General features: G+C 47.0%; 1 protein-coding gene across 2 annotated transcripts in view; it reads right to left on the bottom strand.

Moving 5' to 3' along the window:
• FBXO31 (F-box protein 31) overlaps positions 1-14385 on the bottom strand; it is a 28338-nt gene extending 13953 nt beyond the window's left edge. Inside the window, exons 1-3 of one of the 2 annotated variants that reach the window (XM_080410677.1) lie at positions 13443-14385; positions 5968-6039; positions 3536-3622 (exon numbers count right to left, since the gene is read on the bottom strand). In XM_080410677.1, the coding sequence (XP_080266803.1) occupies positions 3536-3622; positions 5968-6039; positions 13443-13824 (541 nt within the window). In that variant the 5' untranslated portion in view covers positions 13825-14385. The remainder of the gene's footprint in view (positions 1-3535; positions 3623-5967; positions 6040-13442) is intronic. The other variant, XM_080410678.1, reaches the window with a different exon arrangement.
• Positions 14386-20291: the final 5906 nt, after the last annotated feature.

Genomic DNA, 20291 nt, shown 5'->3' with positions numbered 1-20291 from the left:
GTATTTTGGGCAGGAACAACAGGGTGCAGATTATTTCTATAAGGAGGGCAAGATGATACTACACTTGCCTTACAACGATATTCATGGCCAACTCGGAAAGCCACAATAACCCATTTTAAACTTACAGGACTGGCTTGAAAAACAGTTTTTGCTTTGCATGAATTTATAGGAAGAATTGTGTTTCAGTGCAAATGTTAGAACAGCTTTGTTTCATTAACTACTTCAGGTAACAAGAACTACAGGAGTGTTTTTATTATGCCAAAGCAGAGAACTTCCACAGAGGTTTAGGGCAGCAGGGAGGGTTGTCCAGGCTGCTGCCAACTGGCCTGGAGGAGCCTTTTTCCTGTGCAGTAAACAATTTAAGACTGATGGCCTGGTTTGACCCAGTGAATCAAGTGCAGCACAAACAGCACTAAGGCAAGCAAGCAAATCATGTTCCCTGTCTTCTTGTCTCAGTGCAGTAATTACACATTAATAACTGGTATGTGCATCAGCCACTTCACCCACCACAATCTGCCTTCTACCCTGTCTGGCATGGAGCTGATAAAACCCAGCTTCTTTTTTTATTATTATTATTTTTAGGACAGAAAACTTGATGCTGAGCTATCCAAGAGGGAGGAGGATGTTCTTCCTCCCCCAGCTCCTGTCATAAGCACTTTCAGAGCTGATGGACGTTTCAAGAGCACAGAAAGTGTCTGCTTGATGAAGCAAGCCCTTCTACTCCAAGCCACGTGTCTGCTGAGGGCAGCTTGTGTCCTCACTTTGGGTAAACAGCTGGCTCCAGCTGCAGCTTGGTTCGCCAGGAGCCATGGCAGTCCAGGAAACACCGATGAGCCACAGACAGAGCCTGCTTCACCATCTGCCCCGACCACCTGGAAACCTGGGGCTGCAAAGGAAGGAGGCGGCAAGAAAATCCCATTCACCTCCAAAAGAACCCTACCCCCTGGACAGCAGCTCATGCGTGTAGCTTGCACCAATCCTGTGGGCAGCTCTTCCTGTTTAATTTTTTAAAAACCCAGCTGTTTGGCACCACAGAAGCATCCAGATGAGCTGATGGGGAAGAGGCTGCAATGTGAGCAGCGCTCCACCTAGACTCACCCTCCTTAACAGACCCGTCCAAGTAGTCTCCCTCACTTGCTCAGGGTGCTGTGGGCTCCTCCTCCTGCTCATTCAGGGAAGGAAGTTACTGGGAAAAACACTAGTACTTGGTCATCACAGGCCCAAAAAAGTCTCCAAGCAAAAATACAGCTCCATTCTCAAGCCTGAGGTGTCTCTGAGCTCCAGCAAGCCAGCAGCTATATTCGTTGCAGCAAAAACCTGATGAATTCCAGCTCTAGCTCTTCCTGGCAAGATACAGGATGGATCTGGCAGTTGTTTCCCTCCCTACTCCTCAAAAGAAAACAGCACTTGGGTCTTTCTCCAGGGTTTTCCTCTGCTATGCACGCTGCCTGTTTTTCTCAATCCTAAAGAAGCCTCTTGCTTATCTGAATTTCTGAGCCCACATCCTGCCAGATGGAGCAAAAACACATCCACTGCACACTTCAGCACAAGTCCACCCAGCCTGGCTATTACCCACATTGCCACAAGCAACACTGCACGCTCTTCAGATGGGAAGGTGGCTTGAATCCAGATGGGAACGGGCAAGGAAAAAGCAGTGAATGCCCAAGCTGTCACCAACAGAAGGCTGTCTGGGCAAGGTCTAATACCTGTGCTCCTCATTACAGTTAGGCACAGGATAAGGAAGTGACACTAAGCAAATGCACAGCAATTCAAGTATCGCAGTGCTGGCACGCCACAGACACCATAGGTATGAACAGACAAGTTACAACCCCAGAACGGGTTATTAAAACAGGAGGAGATGCTTTCAGATGTTACTGTTTTAACCAAATCTTATTCACCGTGTCCAGCTCGGAGGGCACAGGCAGAGAAATGCAAAAACCTGATATGGGAGTTTTCAGTGAAAGCTGCAGCCTTTAAAGCACTGGTAGCTCACTTTGAGTGGAAGAGACCTGACCCGCTACAACTCTCTTAGACCCTCAGGATAGCAGGGTATCCATAAGCACAATGAGTTAGAACAGTATAAGCAGTTACTGCCCCTCAGCTAGCGATTAATGACCTGCTAGTGGAACAAGCTAAGCGTCAGACAGGCTGGTTCAAAACGCTGGAGAAAGTGATCCAAGCTGACCTGGCTAACGCTGCGTAAATATGAATCAGGGAGCACTCGCATGGTAAGTCCTGGCGACACAGTCTTAATACAGAGGAGGGGGATAAAGGGGGAAATGGGCAGTCGCATCTTAAACCACATTGGCTTTTCTCAAGTAATACAACATGCCCCTAAAGGGAAGGGGCATGAGGCATCAGAAATTTGGGGCTGCAGCTAAAGAATTAACTGAGGGAAGAGCGCAAAATGCCACTTGAGAGCGACCACAAGTGGCACATTTGGAGCAAACACCCAGGTAGCAATCTACAAAAGATTTTGTAGATGTAGATTCCTCTTTCTGCAAGGCAGCTTGGACATGCCTCTCCTCCCCTTCCAGCTCCAGAACAAGGCTGATGTTGACAGGCAGGACTGCAAACCTAAATTAAACTTTCTACCAATTCCTGCTGTAGCACTGCTGCTGCTTGTCTGTCATGACTCATATTAAAGGCATATCTTCTCTGCGTGACCCATGGTCAACTGCTTTCTTTAGCACAGGTTAGTCTGCAGCATCCACTCCGCTCAGGAGCATGTGTGAAAAACTACATTCCCAAGCACCAGCGAGTTAGTAACTTGAGTTTGCTGAACTCTGCAGACCCAAAGCAGCATTAGAGACAGCTCTTCCAAATACCAAGCAGTACTGGCTTTCTTAATTGATGTGAACTAACCAGTATTCCCCCCAGCTCCTGCTGAACAGAAGTGTTAACTCCCAATGTTTTACTATTCTTCCCTCAGTACAACATTAGGAGGGAAAGAACAGTTTACCCAGAGTGGCTTCTTGACTAAGGCAGGCAAATCACAATCTCTGAAACATCAGCAGAATGTTTCCTAGAGACAGAGATTGTAGTTAAAAGGATTCACTGTGCAGGGAAGGAATTAGTATGGGAACCCCCAGCATTCTTCACTGGGTAAGGCTATGGATCTGGATGCAGCTCATCCGAATCAAGACAAAGATTTTTGTCAGTACAGGGCTTATTTAAACTTGGTTTTGGGAGCCCTCACCAGGGTGTCTGAATACTTCCTTTTAAGAAGGGAGCCGTCCATGAAGCGCAGAGCGAGTCCTCCCCGTGACAAGAGACCCTCCTTTTTGCACTCGGTCAGGACAATTCTCTAACTCAAAGCACTTCAAAAGGAGACCAACATACCTCACTGCCCACCTTACACGCGTGGTCACTCCAAAGGGGCAGAACACTCCGTGAAAGCACAACAGAAAGAACCGACTAACTGGCACCCTCCATACTGTCCCAAGGTCCACCCCAAAATAAAGCAACGTCACACTCCATGCAGCATCTTATATCTGCTTAGTGCAGGAAGCATCAACCAGCAGGAGGTACGTACGGCAGGTGTAAACATCTCTGTACTCCATGTGCTCGTAGTCGGGAAGGATTTTCATAAAACGCCCCGACTTCACTCGTGGGTTTATACCTGAACAGACACAGCAGGGTAAGTACCAGCGAACTCTGCTCCACTGTAACCAGCACGTAACAGTACGATGAATCTGGCCCAACACCACAGGAAAGTCAAACTCTTTTGACTTCACTTCCAGCTGTGGTGCACCACTTGTTTCAGTCCGCCCTGGTCTCAGGTTAGCAGGATTACTCGCACAGAACTTGGCATGTTCAAGATTCCCATAGATAATATTTACAAATGGCATCTAGTGAGTTCAAGGTGGAATCGGGGTCCTCCTCAAACTCTGTAGTGTGACTGTAATGAGCACCACTGTCTCAGAAGACCATTTAGGCCAAGTAACTACAGGGACAGTAGCCCAGGCCTTGGATTAGTAACTCTTTCTAGTGCTTAAGCTCAGTTCCCCATTTCCCACACTACTACTTAGAGAAGCAGATTCAGTAGACAGAAAAATGCACGAGAGTCCTGCCAGTACCCCCAGATCAAACTCTTCTGCAATTAAAGAGGTTTATGAGACTGGAGAGAAAACTGGGTCACACCACCAGGAAACTGTTTCACTAAGTGTCTGCAACAGGGCAAACCGCTGAATCTGAGCAGGAGAACTGAGATGGTGCATCCCTGACAGTCAGAAACAGCTGCTGAGCATTCCGACTTCACAGTAACCCTTGCTGGTTAGGATTGCTGAAAGGCTACACACACAGCCCTCACTCAGAAGCACAGCAAAGTCTGTCACAGAGGTGGTTCTCACACATCACGTGCAACTACTTGCCAATGGATGCTAAGGATTCAGAAACTGCTTTGGTGCAAAGACTGGAAACATACATGTAAGAGATCTACTGAATCAACAGACTGCATTAGACACTGAAAATCCCCCAAAACTGAAAACAGTCAGAAGCTGGGAGAGTACATGGGAAAGTATCACATAGGCTTGCCCCCTTCTCAGTCTTTCCCGGGTGACTGCTCACAGCCGTGGCTGCGAGATCCAGCACTGGGCTAGTGAAAAAGACTACAGGACATGAAGAGATGTTCTGCCATTTAAGACTGGCAATGCAGAATTAAGATCTGATATGGTATGTGCTGTATGGCTGTTACCACACCAATGTCATACAGAGATACTGGCTGAAAGGAAAGTAAGGGAGGCCTCAAGTACTAATGAGACTAAGCCCTCCCACCCAGAAAAATTAGGCAGTCCCATTCCTGGTGTACAAACAGGTAAAGAGGGATGCTAGCTGACGAAATAATTTTCCTGTGGATGCTCAGCAAGTCTGTTAAAGATGGCATTAAAACACTCCTACCTGTTCTTCTTTCCAGCATTAAAGATCAATGCTTGAGGTTATCACTGCTTCAAGGTTCAGCAAATACAGTACATGTAGAAGCTGAGCCAGATTTTGGGTCTGCAAAGCCTACAGGGACCTCTCATAGTTGACCTCTCTGCTTTTGTTTCATAAAGCAGGGCCTTCTGTGAACATCCAGAAGCCATAGTTCAAGTGCTGCAGGTTAAATCTGGTTTTATCCTAAGGACCACACATCATTACAAAACCTTACAAAAACTGGGGGGGGGGGGGGGGGGGGGGGGAGGGGGCGGGGGATAGAGGCAACACAGCCTGACAGTGCTGGTATGGGAGCTCTTGGGGGGCTATGCCAGGCCATCTGAGCAACCAGCTCAGGTTCTGACTGCAAAGAGCAAGATTTGGTGACAGCAGAGACAGCCTCACCATGGACCCAGGCCTCTGTTCAGTCCTCAGCCTACCCTGGTTTCTCTCATCCAATGATGCCCCCACCCCTTCCTCCTGCAAGGGAGAAGACGTGCATCTGCCTTGCAGAAGGCACAGCGGGTCTAAGGAGCTGGGGGTCCCACTCCCACAGCCATTCCTAAAACACACCGACACCCTGGTAGAAGCCCAGCCCTGCCAGGCTCTCCTCCTTCAGGAGCAGCCCAGAGGAATGCTCATCCCTTTAGCTACAGCACTTCGCCAGTGTCAACGTAACAGCATCCTTTCACCAAGAGTAAGACTTGGCAACATTAGGGCTATGGAAAAATACCAGTTAATTCTTTAGCAAGATCTGGAAATGGCAGAACAGGATGGGATTAAAAAAAATCCTCAGTACGCTTTATTATAAAGTTAAATTACATGCTCTTTTCCCACTAAAGGATTAGGAGGCACAGACATCTCAGTTCTGGGCATCTGCTTAGTATTAAATAAAACTCCAAACAGGTTAACTTCACAGATGAAACCCCTGCCATCAACAAGTAAGTCTGAATAACTTATGTCACCAAAGTTTAATAAATATTCAACACATATATGCTTTCAAAATTGGTACTAAGCAAGAACATACAGATCTATATCAGCTTTATTACTTACGCTTGGCATAAACATCTCGACAGGACACTCCTGTGATCTCCAATTTCCGCAGGTTTTCACAGACACCATATTCTGCAATGACACAGATGATAATGTCAGTCCTGGCACAAAGGTGTTTGCTACCCACGATCTTGATATCAACTGTTGGAGCAAAAATGAGATCTTATTAGGTGCGTTCCTGCAAGCTGCCACATTAGTCCAAGGATCTTATTTCTGCTTCGAAAAAACTGAAAACTAGATGTAATTTCATTGCAGCTTGGGAATCTAACACATTTTACAAGCAATGCCTGCAACAAACACAGCACAGTTACAGATGCTTACACCTAGACCAGAAAAAGCACAAAATCTGGAAGATGTACTCATTCCAGCTGGGACTGTATGCTCGTTCAGATCAAATCATGATTGTGTGTAGTAATTATCTGCTCCCACTGAGGTATCCAATAGGGAAAACTGCTTATTAGGATCCTAAACAAAAGGTCACAGAGTTTAAAAAGAACAAAATGGAGACATGAAACAGGCATCAGCATGTACAAATATGGTTACACTTGAAAGCTGATCAGATTGAGACGGGTCTGTTGTACACTCAAATGCCTCTGATTGCTTACAGAACACCCTGAAAACAAAGTAGTCCAGAGATCTTCGAGGCAGCTTTGAAGCAGAAAATGAGATTCTCTCCTTTCATTCTCAGGGAGTCAATGCCAAACTTCTAAGAAACTTTAAATAAATAAAAGCAAGCACTAACATCTCAATGCAAGAAATCCTTAGGAGACCAGAGGGAGGAAGTGAGAGGAGGGAGACCCAAAAAATCATCAGCAACAAAAAACATCCTGCTGCAGTGACCCCAATAGATCTCAGTACAGAAAACTACCCTCCTTGACATCAAAGACATCTATAGCACAGATCAAACGCCAGCTTTCCTTAGCAATACCAAACAGCTGCCAGATATTCAACACAAGTCTGTGAAGGCCCTCATCAAATCATTAAATATGAAACTTATCTTCAGTCAAACCTCCCTGAATTAATAATTTACCATGGCTGCCAAAGACCCAGTGCTGGTAACCTGCTGCAAAGTGAGAATTCATTTTTCATACACGAGAAAAGCAGAAGTTTCCCTGAATTAATTCAGCCTCCTCCTATCTACAAATACACTTGTGGTACACATACACAATGATAAAGCTTACTGTCAGCCCACCTATGAGGAATATACATTCTTCATAACATCACTTCGGGTAAGCGGCAAGTTCAATAAGAGTGGGCAGAAGGCACAAACACACACACTGCCCTTCACTAAAAGATGCAAAGGTCAGTGGCAAAATTCCTGCTGACTTCTGTAGCAAAAGCCAGAGCAAGCTCCAAGTGTTACCAAACACAAAGTGGGATGAGGAAGCACAATTAGCCAAAGAGCAGACAGGAAAGTACATCCAGCCCAGCACAAGCTATTTAGTGCTGGCTACAGCCAGCTGACCCCACACAGCCATTCTGCGGATCTGTGAAACCAGAGCTCTGCTGGAGGCTAGAAATTCAGACCCTCCCAGCAGATCACGCCATGCCTACCCCTCCTGCCAGAGCTACCGAGGCTTCCAACCACCGGCCTGCATATGTACATAAGTGGGTATGTGTTTGGTAATTACATCAAAGGGATGGAGGGAACAGTATGTTTCCTCAGCTGATCTGAAAGCTAGAGATCTTTGTAAGATGACAGAAACAGTGTGGTCATAGCTACTGTTTAGAAACAGCCAACTCTTTCCATGTAAACAAATACTCACCTGGCCACACAATCAGTAAGATGCACACTTTGCGCAGCAGGCATTGCAGCTAGATTAAATTCAGTGTCACTGAAGATATTTATACTGCATCATAAAGGGAGGAGACATGCAGAGGATCCTGCCCGAATGGCATTTCTCCGGGTTGCTCTCCAACAGCAGTACTAGCACAGTGACATTCTCTCCTCCTGCAGAAAGTGCTAATTTTTCACAAAGTGTTTTCTTTCCCTAGCAGATGTGTAAATCCCTCTGAGCGCGGTCTCTGTGCAGTACCACAGTAGATCCACTACCATCAGGTATCTTGAAACAACAGGGTGAGGTGGGAAGTGATGAAGTGTTACAGCTCTATCCCAACTTCATGCAAGTGCCCTTGATAACCCCCAGTGAAATTTTATGAATGCCAAATCACCACTGAAGGCGCACTTCCTAAATGTTATAGGTCAAGTCTTTCCTGGAAAGATTCAAAGTTCTCCCAAGTAATAGCAAGCTCCTTAAAAAAAAAAAAAAAAAGGCAAAAATTTCAAATTTTGATATTGCTACATGCTATTTAACATTAGACATCCAAGTCTCTTATAAGAAACTATTCTCAAGGAAAAAAAAAAAATCTCATTTCAGTGTGTTTTACCACTCATGTCATTTTATGATAACTAGTCCTTACCCTGTTTTGTTCAGCAAACAACTACAAAGAGTCAGAAGCCCAGTGATGGCTTAGGTCCAGGTAAGTGCATCACTTCAGCTCTTCTGACTCCTGAGCTGTTAACACCACGATGGCCACTTCATGGGGGGGGGGGAGGAAATCAGTCTTTTGGCTCAGTGCCAACAGAAACTCCAAATACCATAAGCAAGAAAGCTGGCCATCTCTTTTTAATCCAGAATACAAGAGGGACAAATTTTAACAGTAAATAGAGCTTCAAGATAAATTACAGAAAAATAAAACCGGTAAGATTTTTCTCGACAGAGAATAGAAAGCCTTTTCCAAGAAAGCTTTGCAGGGCTCAAGCTTCCTGGGAAATTCCACTTCACTGTAATTAAGTCTATTTTAAGGAAACATATCTCAGTGCAACAGCTCACCGAGTAAAGTATTTTAAGGAGTTAATAGTCACAGAAACTCACACACAGAATTTATACCGTTAGAAAATGGCTACTTAATCCTGCTTCAAAAGCAAGGATAGAAATTGGTTTTAAAGGTTTTACTTGACCAGCTGGGAAGCCTGTTTTATTAGGTTTATAATGAGTGCTTGAAAGCTTTACCAAACACACAGTGACACAGTGCTGTTTCCATGGTCACATGCACTGGAATTTAAACGACTTGGAAAGGCAGTCTCCATTTATTCTGAACTGCGCTAATACTTTTGCAAGTGTAATTTACTCCCTGGCCTGCTCTCACCATATGCTCTAAGCCTCACATTCCTGCCTTTTCTACAAGAAGCCGTGTCACATGCCTCCTTCTGTGTGGCCTATGCTGAAGTTTAAAAAACAAACAACAAACAAACAAACAAGGCTCTTCCAACCCATATCAGGAAGAACCCCTGTACTCACGTCAAAGACCAAATAACTGGTTTTTCCTTCTGATTTTCTCAGCATGGCAATGCCAGTAAGCAGCTGCTAGCACTGTATGTGGACACCTGCACCTGAGAGCAAATTAGGATATCTGGTAGAGCTTGACATCCTTACCTTTGCTAAGCTTCCACTGTGCTCTGAGTAATCATGTCCTCCAGTCACTCCTGGATAAATGCATGTTTACAAGGCTGTACACAGAACAGAAAGCACAGAAACCTACTGGGTTAATTCAGAGACCACAAAAATGGAAGATTCTCAGGCTAGCATCTCCGAAATATCAGGTGAACAAGTTTGGAACCAGCTTCTTGTTTCTAAAGGCTGAACTATCGGAATAAAATACATTAAATACTTTCCCAAGTACTTCTCCCAGAGGAAGGCTTGTAGTTACCACTGAGATATTTTGCAGCCACAAGTAAGGAGCTGAGCAAAAGGAGATTTGACCTGCAACAAATGAAAGCCTTTGTGGAAATCCTAAAGCAAAAGATGTGTACCTGCAGATCAACAGCTCCCAAACAGATTTAAGGAAGACTGAAGGATGGCGAGACAGAGAGCGAGCACCTGCCGTTAGCAGCAAGAGACAGCAAACCATTGCCAAGCTGTAGTTGAAATGCCAAAGAACGCGGTCAGAGTTGAGGAAAAGCCCATCACGGTTCACCAAGAAACACATTATACAATGGCTTAACCTCACATAAAGGGAGATTAAAGCCTTGTGACTTATTAAAACCACCTTCATGTAGCACTGCACCCTAGTAAACAAGAAATCGCTCCTGTTGTGGGAACAGTTGCACATCAAACCCCTGCGTGGATTCTCTGGAGTCTTATAAGAACTAAACTCCGTGCAACAGTCCCCTCACTGAGTGTATAAACCAGATTTCCCACTCTTCTCCAGGGGCACCTCTTTCTATAAAACCTGCTGAACGTTAAAGACGCCAACACCTTGGCTGACAAGTTTCAGCAGCTCCAAAAGCTGCTGGAGATTGTTCTCCCAAACAAAAGCTTTTCCATCCAAGTTCTAGATTTGGTTATTGTGAATTACTGATCTGTTTCCAGGTGTTCTGCTGCACTTGCACTGTTTTATTTTCAGATGAAAGTGGTTACCATTTAGCATGGACTATCAGGTGTTAATCAAGGTAGGTCAGGCCACCAGCCAGGGTGAAGCGGGCTTTAATTCTGCTCCCACTGCAGAGATCAGCAATCTCCTATTTATAGAAAACACAAAAGCACTGCAATACTTGTCTTGCCAAAGAAGCAATTCAGAGACATTGTTTACTCCAAACAGTTGCAATGATAAAAGGACAACAGCCCTAACAGCCACACCAGTGTTACAAAACTACTTCTGGTTAATCCCAGCACTTCCCAAGCTCACAATCACCAGCAAAAGCCACTCCATTTTCAGGAAGGCAAGTCCTCTGGATGCTCATACTAATCACAACATGGTCCCAAGACTAATCTACAGCTGAGCCAGCCCACAGCAGTGCAAGAGCAAGGTATCAACGCTCAATGGATTGAGTGCCCCATCTGACCTGGGTGACGGCCAGGCTTTGCCTTACATTCAGCGCTACTCCCGTCCAAGATGAAGATAAAAAATGGCTGAAACATAGCACTGCAAGAATCAACTTCTCAGAGAAGTGTTCTGGTTAACTTTAGGATCATCTTTGTCTCTTTACTGCTGTGCATTTCTGAGAACACAAATAGTTTTGCATATACGACTGACAAGGTTTACCAGTTACTTCCTCAGAGAGCTCAGCTCTGGAACGTATCAGTAGGCTTCAGAGTGAATAAGCCACCAGTATAAGGAGTATGCTAGGAGAGTCACACGTGTTCTCGCTCTGTTTCTAGGATGTGCAGCTTCACAAGGCTCAGATACAAGCACACACTTAAGAACTGTCCTCAGTTGGGACATGGCTTGTTTTCAAAAAAGATTACACAAAGTAATTAAATTTTATGGTCGACTATCATACAGTCACCAATGTACTGCTATACAGAGATACAGGGCAGGATATTTTAAATTTTGTATGTGTATTTATATACTAATATCCAATGTCCATATACATCCTTAAGTAGATGCACTCATCATGTAGTGGCATGTTCACGTTTGAGCACACTCTACAGCTGAACATGTGCAACATATCTCTGAAATATATGCAGAGAAATTAACCACAAAACAGCTCCATGAAATGACGACCGATTTTACGCTCATACATACAAATACTCAAAGTTACAGTACTACCACAACAGTAACTACTTACACTGCTGTGTAGAGCAACACAAAGCACTATGCAAGAAGTCTAGATCAGGAACCGCTCTGAGAACCATGACTGGTTACAAGATGGCACTAACAGATTGGGAGATGTAGTTTTCCAGCCAGGAACCTGACCCTTATCCGTTTGGCACAGACGGCACACCATGCCTTTGGTACAAGATTAATCATACCAGCAGTCCACCAAAGCGCTCTCTGACAGTGGCCAGAACAGATATGCTGGGGACATGTAAGAAACAATGTGCAAAAAGAGCATAAAGATTTGTTTTATGCACCTCTCTCCTTGTAGCTAGCTAAGGGCCTTGGGAACAAAGTGTAGTCTTCATACTTCCCCTTCCTGTCCAGTTTAGTTTTAGCCATACAAAGCCCATTGTTTCTTTAAATTTCAGCTAAGCTCTTGAACACTGCTTTATCTACCAGCAAGAAAATCCAAGGAGTGGTCATTAATTTAATAAATAAATTTCCCCATTAGGCCTAGTTTAGTGGTTCCTTTACAAAACAATCTAGACTACATTTAAAAGTTATATACTTTTCTATATAAAGATTTTGCCAGGATCATAATCTATCAAAATAATAATCAGTGACCTTTACAAATTGTTCATGAAATACACAAAGTCCATGAGGATTCTGTGTTAGTATGAACACCATTTTATTAGTCTATCTCCAAAAAACAATGTTAAGTTATTGGGACAATGAGATCACCCCATGCTGAATTAAGAAATGAGAATGCTTTGGTATACTTTTTCTAGGTACAGCCTTTGTACTGTTCAAGGGTTCTGGGATAGTGCTGATAAGGCACGAACTCGTTGCTGCAAGGTTTAACACATTTGAACAGATCCCACTGCCCATGGCAGCCAGCCACTCTGACATACCTAAATTCTTCATCCCAATGCCCTCGCTGCTATTAAAAACAGAAAACAAACAACAACAACAAAAAAATACATGACTTCATGTGCTGGCATCAGATGCACCTGGCAGGATCACACTATTTAGAGAGATGATGAGCACAGCAAGACAGCCCTTGGAGAGCGGGAGAGCCGCTGGATTAACAAACATGGGACAGAGCCACATTGATGCGAGGAAAAGGACGATGTGTAAAGAATAAGAATCGCAGCAGGGCCAAGCAGCACAGACCCGAGACACGACTGACAAGCAACACCCCAAGCCTTTGCGCTGATGCGGCACAGCATCCTCACAACACACACACTCCCCTGGGAACACAGTGGGAACCCCTCGGAACCTGGCACTGCACCTCCCGAGACAGGATGGGAAGGGATGACCTTAGCCAGGCCTGGCCTCCTCCACCCGCTCGCTAGACCCCAGCGGGCTCCCTGCGGCTCCAGGGCCCCCAGCCCCGCACACCCACCGACTCCTTCCTTCCCCAGCACAGGCCCATGCTGTGGCAGCCCACCATTCCCTACCCTCGCCGCCCGCAGCACCCCATCCGCAGGATTCACCCAAGGACACCCACATGGAAGCATCACCTGCCAGGGCCTGGTCCTGGTGCCGTCCCCGTGCTCCCCGGGGCAGAAGCCCTGCTTGATGCCCTCTGCCAGAGCCGCTCACATCACGGCTTCTGCAGCAAATGCACCAGGAAGGGCCCATGCCCCAGAGGCGCCCGGGGCTGCCCTCTTCTCCCTCCTGCACGCACCCCCCCGGCCCCAACACCCGCCCCCCCCTCAGGCCCCAGCTCCTCCCGACCCCACACACCATCTCCTTTCTGCACCCCGTTAGGATGCCCCGCTCCGCACCCCGCCACCTCCCCACCCTCCGGGTGCTCCTGCATCCTCCGGGCCCCTCACCTTGCACCCCCGACCCATCCTCCTCCCTGCACCCCCCCGGGGCCAGCCCCTGGGGGCTCCCCCGGCCCCCCACCTCGAGGCAGGCGGTACCTTCGCGGCAGCGCCGCCGCCAGATCGTGTCGGTGCGGAGGATGCGACGAAAGGTGGTGCAGACGCGGGCCAGGCTGGGCAGGTCGGTACCGGGCAGGGAACCGAAGATCTGCACCAGCAGCTCGGGGGGCAGCTCCAGGAGGGACAGCGGCGCCCGCCCGGCCGGGCCGGCCTCAGCGGGGTGCGCCGCGGGCCCCCCGCCCTCAATGCGCTCCGCCGCCTCCTCGTCCTCCGTGGCGCCGCCGCCGCCCGCCTCCTCCGGGTCGGTGTCGGTGTCGGGCTCGCTGTCGCCGGCGCCCCCGCGCCGCTGCTCCCGCGCCGCCCCCCGCCGGCGGCACCCGCGGGCCGGGCCCACCCCGCACAGCCGGGCGCACACCGCCATGGCCGCGGTCGCTCTGCCTCACGGGGCCCTACGCGGCGCCAGCGGCACCGGCGGCCCGCCTCATGCCCGGCGCCACCAATCAGCGCCGCCACCATCGCCTCGCCACGCCTCCCGCTGACCATGGAGCTTGACCCCCCTCCCTCCCCGGCTAGAGCGGTCGGCAGGATCGCCCCCTAGCGCCCGGGAGGACCAAGCGCCTGGCGGGGCGCCGCTGAGGGGTGGCTGTGCCCAGTAACGGCCCGCGCTGCAGCCCGCTGCCAGGCCCGCGGGGCTCGGTCCCGCCGCCTCGGTCGCACCCCCTGCTGCAATTCGATTAAAAAAAAATAAAACTATATTGCTGTGCCTTGGAAAGCTCCACCGGATCAAAAATACGAGGAAACCACTGCTGCCCCGTGTGAGGATCGAACTCACGACCTTCAGATTATGAGACTGACGCGCTACCTACTGCGCTAACGAGGCTCCTCGAAAGCACACCCCCGCGCGCCCCCCTTCTACCTGCCCCTGCGTCCCTGGCCTTCCCCCTGGGGCAGCTGTGCTTTGGGATGCTGCCTGAGAAACCTCGCTGCCTAGCAAATGGCTCCTTTTCTGCAGGAGAGACCTCTTGGCGTTCTCTCTCTCTTCCTACCCCCCCTCCAAATTCATTCTTTTCCCATGCTTTTCTGCAAGACAGAACTGACATTTTTTGCAAATGGCTCCTCTTTCCCATGCTGTTCCACAAGAGAGACCTTGGGGTTTTTTGTTAAGGGCTTCTTTTCCCCATGTTCTGCAAAACAGTTGCCTTCCTGAAAGAGTCCTTCGGGGTTCCTGAACACCCACATCCAGATCCTCTGGCCAGGAAACAGGCTGTGAGGACCGCACTGACAACATGCTCGCAAGGAAATCAAGTTGTTTCCACGTAATTACAAAAATCAAAGCCAACCTGGTTTGCGCGCTGTGAAGAGTCGCTGTTCGACTGGGATTTCCGCAGCAAAATGAACTCTGTGCATTCAGTGAAGCGCTCAGCAGAAGAGGGTCCCCTGCGATGCCAGCACAAGTGCTGCCCTGAATCCTAATCGACAGGCTTCACGCTCAGTGAGGGGCTCAAGGCAGCAATCACCATGACAATCAAGCGACAAATACCTAAATTGGAAGAAGGCAGGAAAGCAGACGTTTAATTGATGCAGAAAGTCTCCAAACCTTGCCAGCAAGAATCACTGCAGGGAAGCTTTTTGCCTGCAAAGCGAGCCACTGGCAGAAGATGAAGGAGGAACAACCTTTGGACATCAGTCCCACCAGACAAAAAGAGGTGTTTGGGTCGCCTTGGACGGCCCAAGGATTTTGCCAAGGGTTTAGTGGGCAGCTCTTGTCATCAGGGGGACAATGCCCTGATTCCCGAAGGTCTGGGTGGCTATGTGTATGGGACGGCCAGATGATGAGTCCAGGCTGCAAGGTTTGTGGTAGGAACAAAATTGCTGCAACCACAGGATGAGTAAATGCATGACTTTTTACAGCCTGAACCACTGCATTCCTCCTTCCAACACTACCCACGTCCAGAATGAGGATGTCATTTTTAACAATGTGCTAATCCTTTGGGGCTTCAGTGACGGACAAGTTTAGTGCCCACAATTCTGGTTAAATTAAGAAAAGCTGCTCCAAGCATCTAAAACCAGGCACATGGACAAGTCACCTCGACCGAACATCCGACTGTTTGGAAATATGTCTGTAACCGTTTTCCACCTGTACTGAATCACATGGTTTTCCCCCCCACGTTACATGATGCTGAGCTGGTCCTCAAGGCTTCTGACACAGCTGTAGAAGGCCCTGTCATGTCTGTTTGTTTAGGGACTGACGGATTCATGGAGAAGACAGGAGAAATACTGATGGCAAGGATTTTCGTGTGAATGAAACAAAAGATGTCCTTGGTGACATTGCCTCGAGCTGAAACTCAGCAGTCTACAGCACACACATGCTTATCTCTCTTTTGCATTTTCTATTTTTATCTGGACTTTCTCCTTTTCCTCTGAATGCTCCTGCTGTGCGTAATCACCCTACCACCTTCTCTGCCTTCCCCTCACCCATCTGACCCCTATCACCTTAACCCACAGTCTTGGCTCCACGGATGCTGAGCCACCGCATCCTGCCCCATCCCTCAGTGATCAGACTTTCCCCCTGGCCCACTGACCCCCTTTCCAATCCAACCCAGCAGAAGGCAGGACAGCCCATCATAAATCCATGCCAATTCCCACAGTGCTCCGTCACCCCATGCCCACGTCTTCCAGATTTAGAAGGGGAAAAGTCTGTCTGGCTGAAAGGTAGTGTCCACCTCCACGATGCACTGATGTCACCCGGCAGAGAGCAAAGCCAGATGCAACGTGACAAGCCCTGTGGGCTCTCAGTGCTCGACGTGACCAATTTCCCCTTCCTGTGGAGCAGAGTGGAGGAATCCCAGCTTTTCATCATATTAGAGAGGAGAAACAATCATTGTCTCCGCTCCAAGTTTCAAGGCCCAGGCAGAAAAAGTTTCCAGTGCTGTTCTTGCGGAGCATCACACAATAGTTACAAGCAGAGTCTGGGCACAGCAAAGGTCCTTGGCGCCCAGAAGGCAGAGAGCTGGTGTTGAACAGGGTGCTTGTAACTGAATATAACTTATAACGTCAGTGTTTACCACCCTGTGGCCAGACTATAAAATCAGCACTTTCTCCTCTGTGTTGCTGAATCCATTATCTGAATCTACCAGCTTTGTTTGTGACAATAGGCAAGATGGTAAAAGTGTGTTATCACCATCTCCCATCCTCTCTAGCACTACGAAGAGTCTGAGAACCTTTCTTTGTAAATATTACCAGAGTAATAGTCCAGCACTTTCCAGTCCTGCTGTTTCAGACAGGCAGCTTGCAGCCATTACCACAGGGCTCTTGGAAAAGGATGCACCAAAAGGGGAAATTTTATTGTTTCATTTCCCTTCAGCAATTAAGTAGCTGATGCAGCTCTCGCTATAGTCAATTAGTCTTCCCACTTACTCTAAAGGGCTTTGGACTGGTCCCAAAGTTAGTGTCCTCATTTTCTGTAATCCTGGAAGTGTTTACGCCTTCCCATCCTCTGAGCAGGGATGAGCCAGCTGATGGCATATCCAGCCAACTATAACCTGAACAGCTAGGAGAGAATTATTTATTTTTCATTTGGCAAGAGGGACAGAAAAGTATGGCAAGGCAGGCCAAGACAGATGAACAAACCCTTTTTGCAAGCCCTGTTTGCCACACAAAGTATCTGCAGCACGTTTTTTTGGCATAAGCCTGCAGTGTGATTTCTGCTTTGTAATAAGCATCTTTGGAGGCAGGACACTTGAAGAGAGAATATTTCAATAAAAAGATCAAAGAATTTTGCTTTGGTTTTTGTGATCTCCTATTTTCATCTCAGATACCCTTTCCTTGCTATTCTAAGCTGCGAAAATAGCTCTTCTCATCCTGATTTTAGTATTTTCCACCTTCTTCCTTTCTGTCTGGACACTGATCTCACCAGATTTTGCAGGATAAACTGATCAGAGGACAGGCAGGGCTCTTCAGGAAAAATCCAGAACACTGCAGAAAATGTTGCTGATGACTCAGGAAGCATTTTGCATCCTTCTGCTTTAGAGCTGAGCTCGGTGCCCTCCCTTGATGAGAGAGGGTACGGTCTTTCTTCAGCATACTGTCCTTGCAATGAGGTATTAGTTGATCTAATGATCAGCTTAGGGTCACAGAAGGCTTTATAGCACTTCTGCTAGCAGCAGTTGTTGTTCAGCTTTGGCCACGGTCCAGCCTGAAACAATTTCATTGTGCCCAACACCTCTGGCAGCTCTAGTTCACAGAAGCATTATCCTGCCCAGGACAGATCATGGGACAGGCAGTCAGGTGTTTGAGATGCTATTACTGGCTCGGCTGCTGAGCAATGGTTGTGCAATCACAGACACACTGAACCTCCACATGCCTCAGTTTCTCACGATGTAAATAAGGTGGGTGTTTACTGAAGCCACAGGCTACGCAGTACTCGGTTAATAATTGAATATGCGTGAAATTGCTTAAATCCCGGGAGTACTAAAAATCAGTGGAAGACTTTGTTGCATGCTGTATTATTCTCTGTTTTTTCCCTGCTATGCCTCCTGCACTCACACTGTCATTACTGCTTGCCAAGAGGTTATGGAACTTTTTGAGTCAAAGGTAGTACATAAACATAAGTTATTGTTGCTTATACCAACTGATTTACTGTGTCTCCTTGTGAAACCAGTGGTTCCCATTTAAAACCTGATCCTGAAGCCAAGAAATGTTTGCTGGAACAGCAGTAATGGCAGTAACTGATGTCAGGGTTATGGTACACGGCAATGATGTCTTGGGCAATACTTCTTGCACGGGGAGTGCAATGAGGTTTTAGGCAAACATTGTAAGAAAACTATGTTTTTGTGATGGAATTGCATACGTGTCTCTGTAAGTTTGGATTTGCCATCCAAAAAAACATCTGTCTAATAATCTCAAAAGTGTTATATTCCAAAAGTCTTGTGAAATAGGTGGCCAGAAAGAGGAGAGAGACAGTGCTAGCGTTCCCACTGAGGGACAGGCTCATCTGTTGTTAGACCTCAGAGAAAACCCACATAGGGAAAATGTTCTGAGAGTGGTTTCTTTACTTTCAGTTTTCTCAAATTACACTTTTACATTCCCCACAAAAAGAGATACTTTGTCATTCTTGCTAGAGTTCTCCTAACTCAGAACTTCTGCAGAGAAATTTGAAGTTTGGGAATTTGTGCATAGGGTAGTCACCATCTTAAGACAAATTTGATATTAAAACTTCTCAGAAGAGTTATTTTAAGGCATTGCAAACAATTCAGTACAATCTGATCCTGTCTGAAAATCTCCAGGAGTGGCTGGGTAATGGCTGCACACTGCGTTAAAAAAATGAAGGCCCACATTGATCTTTAGCTGAGCTAGATCGATAAGAACAATTCATGAGAAAATAACTGAGGGAAGGTATTTTGATTCAGATTGAAACGCAAGTTACTTTCAGCACAGTGTTTTTCCTTTTCTTTTATGGGGGTTTTCTCTCCGTGTTTCTGGCGAATTTAATCCTGCTGACAGCTGCTGAGCTAATAGCCCTAGACACTAAAGTGCTGTCTTCCAGCATGGGTGTAGCACTGCAGAGGAATAGCTTTGTCTGTTCACTGTAAAAAGCCTTTCCAGTACTGTTGTACCAGGGAAATGAGGGGATGGTTTAGAATTCTGATTGTGAGATACACTCACTTTGTTGTGAAGCAGCTCATACAGAAAAAAATAGGAAAAGTGGGAGTTTTTCCCCAGGGAAATGCTGCAAATATCAGCTAGGGTTTGGGGCCGCCATTCATACTGGCTTTTTAACAAAAAAACCCCAAGCCACCGAAACCCAACCTTGTGGAAGATACGATGGTTGGGAAAACCTGGCTTTGTTTTCACTTCAGACTTCAGATTTAGCATAGCCAGCTCTGTCGGCTGCAGACATGAGGATCTGAGCTGGAATGCAAACCCAGCTTGTGCTCTAACCTGCTTTGTAAGCTTGGGCAAATCACATCTCTCTTGCTTCATGAAAAACTAGGGCTGACAGGTATTGTAAGAGATTATTTACCCCATCCTTCTCCCTGAGATAAGAACAATTCTGCCTAAACTCTTCAGAACAGATTTTTTACTGACTTCTTGTTAAATAAAAATATCCGATGGTGACTATTCCACTGCTTTCCTAGGCAATTTGTTCTGGTGCTCAGCTATTCTTACCCTTAACCCAATGTCTAATTTCTATCGCCTTTTCCAAGATGTAAGCTCATTATTTCTTGTCCTAGACTCACTGCACGCAGAGAACTAATACCCTCCTGCTCTGCAGCAACCTTTTGCATATTTGAAGACAATACAATGTCTCCTTTCAGTTAAGTCTTCTCTTCTTCAGACTAAATGCTTTGTAAAGTGTTCCAAGACTAGAATAAAAATGCTCTGCAGGCTAGATTTTTAAAGGGCTCCTTTCCGGCATAGTCACCAAGTTTGAAGGAAAAGCATTTTCAAAAGCAGCATTTTCTCACTAGGGATGGAGAACTGTGCTTAGGCAGAGCTGGTACCAAAGGCTATGTCCATGCTGTCATTCCAACTGCGCCTAACACCTCTCCTAAATCCAGACTCACCAACTGTCTGTGCTGTCGACACGCAGACATAGGCGAAGGATGAGATGAGGAGGGAAAGGTCAAGCAAGTCTTGGTGTGGATCTAAGTTTTCCTTCTCACAGTCTCTGCTGATTATTTATGAGTGGAACATGTGATAGCCCTGCCTGTCAGCAGATACTCTGATTGTGGCTCTTCCTAAGCACCATATGGATGCTTTCAGCCTGAGCTGCAGCCCCGCTAACAGTTGGTAGTGTGGATGAAAACCGCATAACGCGCAGCGCTCGGTATTGTCAGCCCTGCCACCAGGACTCACTGTCCACCCCAAAACCAACACTACCTGGTT

The sequence above is a fragment of the Falco punctatus genome (assembly GCF_963210335.1).
Source record: "Falco punctatus genome assembly, chromosome: 14".
In the NCBI taxonomy this organism is placed as follows: Eukaryota; Metazoa; Chordata; class Aves; order Falconiformes; family Falconidae; genus Falco; species Falco punctatus.
Note: the sequence above shows the minus strand (reverse complement) of the source record. Positions and strands in the feature narration are given on the sequence as shown.